This window comes from Chinchilla lanigera, unplaced genomic scaffold, assembly GCF_000276665.1.
Source record: "Chinchilla lanigera isolate Chin_1 unplaced genomic scaffold, ChiLan1.0 scaffold00048, whole genome shotgun sequence".
Lineage (NCBI taxonomy): Eukaryota > Metazoa > Chordata > Mammalia > Rodentia > Chinchillidae > Chinchilla > Chinchilla lanigera.
The window spans coordinates 4,689,018-4,695,017 of NW_004955449.1; the positions used below are offsets into that span (position 1 = coordinate 4,689,018).

General features: G+C 35.9%; 1 protein-coding gene across 1 annotated transcript in view; it reads right to left on the minus strand.

The window, feature by feature from the left end:
• Ubr3 (ubiquitin protein ligase E3 component n-recognin 3 (putative)) overlaps positions 1–6,000 on the minus strand; it is a 190,361-nt gene that overhangs the window by 105,904 nt on the left and 78,457 nt on the right. Inside the window, exons 21-22 of the mRNA XM_013518691.1 lie at positions 4,223–4,364; positions 116–220 (exon numbers count right to left, since the gene is read on the minus strand). Coding sequence (XP_013374145.1) covers positions 116–220; positions 4,223–4,364 — 247 coding nt within the window. The remainder of the gene's footprint in view (positions 1–115; positions 221–4,222; positions 4,365–6,000) is intronic.

Genomic DNA, 6,000 nt, shown 5'->3' on the forward strand with positions numbered 1-6,000 from the left:
CCTATTAACAATTGCCTACAGTCAGATAGGGGTAGCCACCTATCTAAAAATTTCAACATACAAAAAACAACTTACAAACAACAACAAAAACAAAAAAACAAAAAAAAAGACTTACCTCTTCATCTGATTCATCTTCAGCAGAATTTTCAAGTCCTAATTCAATCAGATACAAGACCATGCAGAGTACGTGTTCTGACAGATTTTGATGATCCATCAAAATCTTTAAAAAGGGAAGAAAATGACTCATAATTTTCTTTTCCACATAATATAAAGATCCAAAAACATTTTAATATAGGGGAAAATAATCAAATATAATTGATTAAATTTGATAAAAATCAATATGTGAGAGAAGGTACATCTTGTAAAAGAAAACCAAAAAACAAGTTTCCTTTATAGATCACACAGCACTTTAAGTGCAAATTTCCTAAAAGTTAACATATCAAATAGCTCACAAAACCATTAACATAAATATACAAGTATGTGGTTTCTTTTTTAAATTTTTGAGACAGTCTCCTTGTGTTCCTAGGCTGGTCTCAAACTTGTGGGGCTCACATGATCCTCCTACCTCAGGTTTCTTGGCACTACTGGCACATACCACTACACCCATCTTAATAAAATAATTTAAACCAGGTGTGACTGTGCACACCTGTAATCCCAGCACTCAGGAGGCTGAGGCAGGAGGATCTTTGCAAGTTCAAGGCTAACCTGGGCTACAAAGTAAGCTCAAGACCAGCCTGAACTGTACAGCGAGACCCTGTCTCAAAAAGAAAAAAAATAATAAAATAAAATAAAAAAGATAATTTAACAAGAACATCTTACATCCTAATTTGTTGATACTCTTGTCCTAAAGACAAGTAAGTATATTAGATAAGTAAGTTTGTCAAATAGGATACTTTATGCAAATGCAAATGTGCTTAACACAACACCTAGCAGAAAACTGGAAACATAATAAACATTTATAAAGTACCAATGTTCTTCTAATTTGTCTTTAAGATACTGAGCCTCTGAGTATTGTGTCCACCTGTATAAATGTGTATGTCAAAGTGTGGTTTATGTGATTAAGGGAAAAGGAATGGTCAGTAGAAAGGGCTCTCTGAGGAAAATACGATGAATCTGACCTTACACATATATCTCACAAGGCAAACCTTATATATCTTACACAGAATTCCAGGACTACCTACACCAATCACTCTTTCAGTGTCATAAGACTGACCACTAATAAGAAAGTATGTAAAAGACTGTAAGAAAGAATGGCCTGACAGCTGTCATCTTGTCCCCTTTCTGAAAATGCCACCTTACCAAATGACAGAAGGGACAAAGGAAGGGGCTCTGCAGGGAGTGGCAATGTCAGTTAGCAGTAAGATAGAGAACAGGAGGAGGACAGGCCCCAGTGGTGAAGCTTTTAGAGCTTTCAATGACAACAAACAGCCTGCTGTGGCCACAGGTTTACCACCAACCCAACGGCTGAACCTCACAGAAACTGCTCCAATGGCTGAGGGACTTAGGAAGGGACTTGTTCACTTATGACCTAATCCACTGTAGCTAAAACTGAAGATTTTCTTCTGCCTGACTTTCTAATGTTTACTTTCACCTCTCAGAGGGACTTCCATTCATTTCTTGTGAGGCATAATGGTGAAGAGAACAGGCTTTCAAACCCTTTTAAAACATGATTTTTTAACACTAAGTCTGCCAGCGTCTAATTGACCTACAAGAACATATTTTGGCCTTAGTTTTCTCATCTCTAAATATGGATAATAGTCCAGAATTGTCAATGACAATTACATGAGTTAACATCTCATTTGCTTATTATACTTCCTCACAACTGATGCTCAATGGCAGAAGGTTCAATGACATCAGTGGTATAAAGATCAAGAGCTACAGAAAGAGGGAATTGAAGGCCATGTGTCCATAGAGGTCGTCCTTTCTAAACTACTGTCACACAGGGAACCAAGCCGCAGCCACACACTCAGCTTGCATTAGTAACACTAACAAAGATTTAAGATTCCAAAGCCATTGCCTCTCATTCCTACACCACCTTTTCTCAATAAATAAAATATTCCTAGCTAAATCCAAATAAATTTTTACTTGAAATCTTGTGATGTCACATAGGATATTATTGTTTCAACTGAGTGATTTAAAAGCTTGAGAAGGATCCTTTTACTAAGCACTATAAAACTAACAATGATTTTTCTGGAGAGTTCTTTTAGTATGTTCTTTAGTGTTAAACATGGCAGGCAATGAACGTGGCTTATGACAACTGATTCCTAGAAGGGACTTGCCAATGCAATAGCAGAGAAGTTTTTAGTGTAATTAAAGTCAGAAAAGCTATTATAAACAGATTCGAAAATATAAAAATACTAGTTTTGGAGCAGCTAAGGCATCCTTTTTATTTTCGATAAAATAGTTTATATTAAGCAAATTTAAAAAGTTAAAAACTACTTGAAAGAACAAATCATTTGCAGTTAGGCTTCCTTAATTTTTCATAAACTATTAATTATTATTGAGAGGAGTACTTAACTCTACCATTTGAACTAGTTATCAAACCTCTAAAACTCAATTTTCATACTGAAAGTAACAGAACTTCCAAAGATTTCTGCTACAATTAAAGTAACATCTGCAAGGATATATGAAGCATTGTTTTAAAATTGAGCACTAAGAAAATCTTTAAATAGTGTGTGTTATTTTTTAAATAAATACAAATGGCTTTTCAGTGAAAGAAAATTCTATACTTTTTAGTGACAAAAAGATCATTTTAAATCAATTTAATGAATAATACCTTTAGAAAGTAATAAAAACTTTTCAAAGCATTTTTTGAGATATTGATCTAAAAGCTTAAAGTAACATTTAACTATTTTAAGCAAAATAAAGAATTGGTCATGAGTAAGGCTAAAAGAAAGAGGTGTATAAAAATCCAAAAGCTTTTTTTTTTGTTGTTGTTGTTTTTGTTTTTTTTCCAGTACCAGGAATCAAACTCACGACCTTGCACTTGCCAGGAAGGTGCTATGCCGCTGAGCTAAATCCCCAGCCCCCAAAAGTATTATTTTATTATGAAGCAAACATTAAGGAAAAAACTAAAATGACTAACTAAAAATTTTTTGTTTGTTTCTTTATTTTGAGACAGGGTCTTGCTATTAATTTCAGGCTGGTCTTGAACTCATTATATAGCCCAGGCTGGCCTTGAACTCACAATGATCCTCCTGCCTCAGCCTCCCAGGTGCTAGGACTACAAGCATGCACCACCATGACTGGCTTATTTAACTAAATTTAATGCATGCTATCTTAACTAATTAAAAAAACATTTGAACATGGTATTGGAAATCTGTATAACAAATATGCTTTGGGCTGGGGATATGGCTCAGTGTACAAGCGCCTGCCTGGCAAGTGTAAGATCCTAAGTTCGATTTTCAGTGTACAAAAAATAGAAGGGAAAACAAATACACTTAATTTTCTTTGAATTTAACTTTTAATTTTTCAGATTCTAAAAAAAATAAATAATAGGTTTTCTTTATATCTAATTGTATTTGTCATGTCTGTAGTTACAGATGTTTATAGTAATTTTATCTGCATAACTCTGGTATAGTTATTTTATCTTCCATCCCTTATCCAGGTAAGATCATAAAAATCTCAGGTAGGTAGAGGTTCCACAACATTATGTACTTCATATAACTTTTGAGTCCACAATTAACATTAGCCAATTAAGTCAGTTCTGCACAGGAAGGCCCAAGAAAAAAACAATTCTAAGTAATAAAGTAAAAGCATTGTTTGAGCTTGCAAGATGTTTACCAAAAACAAGTTTTTGATGCCTTTTCATAGGAGCCCTCTGGCCCACGTTCCTAATCAGAGATCAAAAGGAAAGAGAGCCACCCTAGACTAAGGTCACTGCCTACAGAGCTGCCATGTTAGAGGGCTTGGGGCTTTTTTAGTCCTTCAGGTCATTTAATAACTCTTGTAGTTTTAGCACACCTCACTTCTTGTTCTACAGAAACCATAAACAAATACTTCTATCTAAATCTGAACAAGGTAAACAGTTTCTCATAAAGAATGGTGTAGTCATTTTGTTACTTTCAACTTGGAATTCACATATATGCAATTATAACATCTTTATCTTTGCTTTATAAAGACACTTTACCAATGTATGTAAATATTATCCCTTAGCATTTTAGTATGAATATTATGAAAATAAACCCTAGTCTAAGTCTTTCTGTTCAAGTTACTACTGTACCTTGTAAAGTAGAGTGAATAGCACAATGTGTAAAGTTTTACAGTGCAAAAGTCTCATGAGACCTTTATAGCTAGGATGAAGTGATGTCCTTTTCTTATAAGGAGGCCAGGGATTTCCAGGGAACTTTCCACTCTGTTTTAAACTGTAAAAATAAAACAAAATGAAAATTAGATTACAGACTCAAAAATAAACTGTGATTTAATAGTGATTTACAGACATCAATTTCTGTCTTATTTTTCTATGCAGTTGCTTAAAAATACTGAAGAGATATCTATTCTCCACAAAATAAACATTTCCTTTTCTTTTTTTTTTTTTTTTTTTTTTGTTTTTTCTCCGGTACCGGGAACTGAACTCACGACCTTGCGCTTGCCAGGCAGGCGCTTTGCCGCTGAGCTAAATTAATAGAAAGAGCTAAGTTATATTAACTATTGTTATTCTCTTATTATTTTGTTATGAAATTGTGTTATTTTTCATAAAGTAAAACCATTATTTGAGAAAGATCTAAGCTGAAAACTAGAAAAATATGAAAGTAAAACTGCTAAAAATAGGACAGGCACAGTGGCATGCACAGTAGTCCTAGCTCTTCAGGAGGCTTAAGACAGGAGGATCTCTTGAGCCCAGGATTCAAGAGCAGCCTGGACAACATAGTGAGACCTCTGAATCTAAAAAACCAGAAATAGCTAACAGACAAATCAACAACAACAACGACAAAAATATAAAATAAACTATTCAGCAAGTACATGTCCCATTCTAACAGAGCAAAATAGATGACTTGAAAATTCTCCTACCACCAGTGGCTAGAAAATATAAAATACAATCTTTTGAATATGTATTTGAGCTTACCTAAAAAGTGGAGCTTTCCACCATCAGAAAAAAAAAAAAAAAGACTTAAGAATAAGCTGTAAATGGTTTCAAAGTCTTTGAATAAGCACAGCACAAGTTGTTGAGCTCAAACAAGGCTCAGAGATAGAAGTGAGATCCCACCATACACATACCAAGGCTGAGACCTTTGAAAGTGTTTGACCTCAATGAGGAAGATAACTCACAAGCAGAAGAAAGAAATCTGTCTCTCTTGGGATGGGAGAACAATAGATTCCCCATGAAGATAATAATTACAAACTGGTAGGCAAACAACAGCAGACTCGAAACACGAAAGACAAAATTCAAGAGAATTACAGAGAGAACCTGACAAATCCACAACTGTTGTAAAGGATAGTAATATACTTCTATCTGACAGTCCAAGAAAAATAAAAATTTTAAACATTGCTGTTTCAAAGAACACTCTCAAGGAAGTGAAAAGCCCATCCACACAGAATGGTTCAAAATATTTCAAAATCATGTATCTGGTAAGTCTAGTGTTCAGAACACAAAAAGATTCTAAGACCCAATAATCAAAGTCCAATTTAAAAATGGGCAAAGAGCTGGCATGGTAGCACATGCCTATAATCCCACCATTTGGGAGGCTGAGGCAAGAGGATCACTCCAAGTTCGAGGCCAGCCTGAGCTACAAAGTGAGTTCAAAGCCAACCTGAACTACACAGTGAAACCCTGTCTCAAAAAGAAGAAAGATCCTGCCTCGTAGGCTCCCGGAGGGAGGGCCCCCAGCGCACGGGGCGCCTCAGGCAGGGAGCACTGGTCTTTGGACCGGCAGCTCACTCCCGGCCTCATAGGCCCCCGGAAGGAGGGCTTCCAGTGCACAGGAAGCCACAGGCGGGGAGCACCAGTCTTCCAGCTGGCTAGCTTCCTGCCTCGTAGGCTCCCGGAGGGAGGGCCCCCAG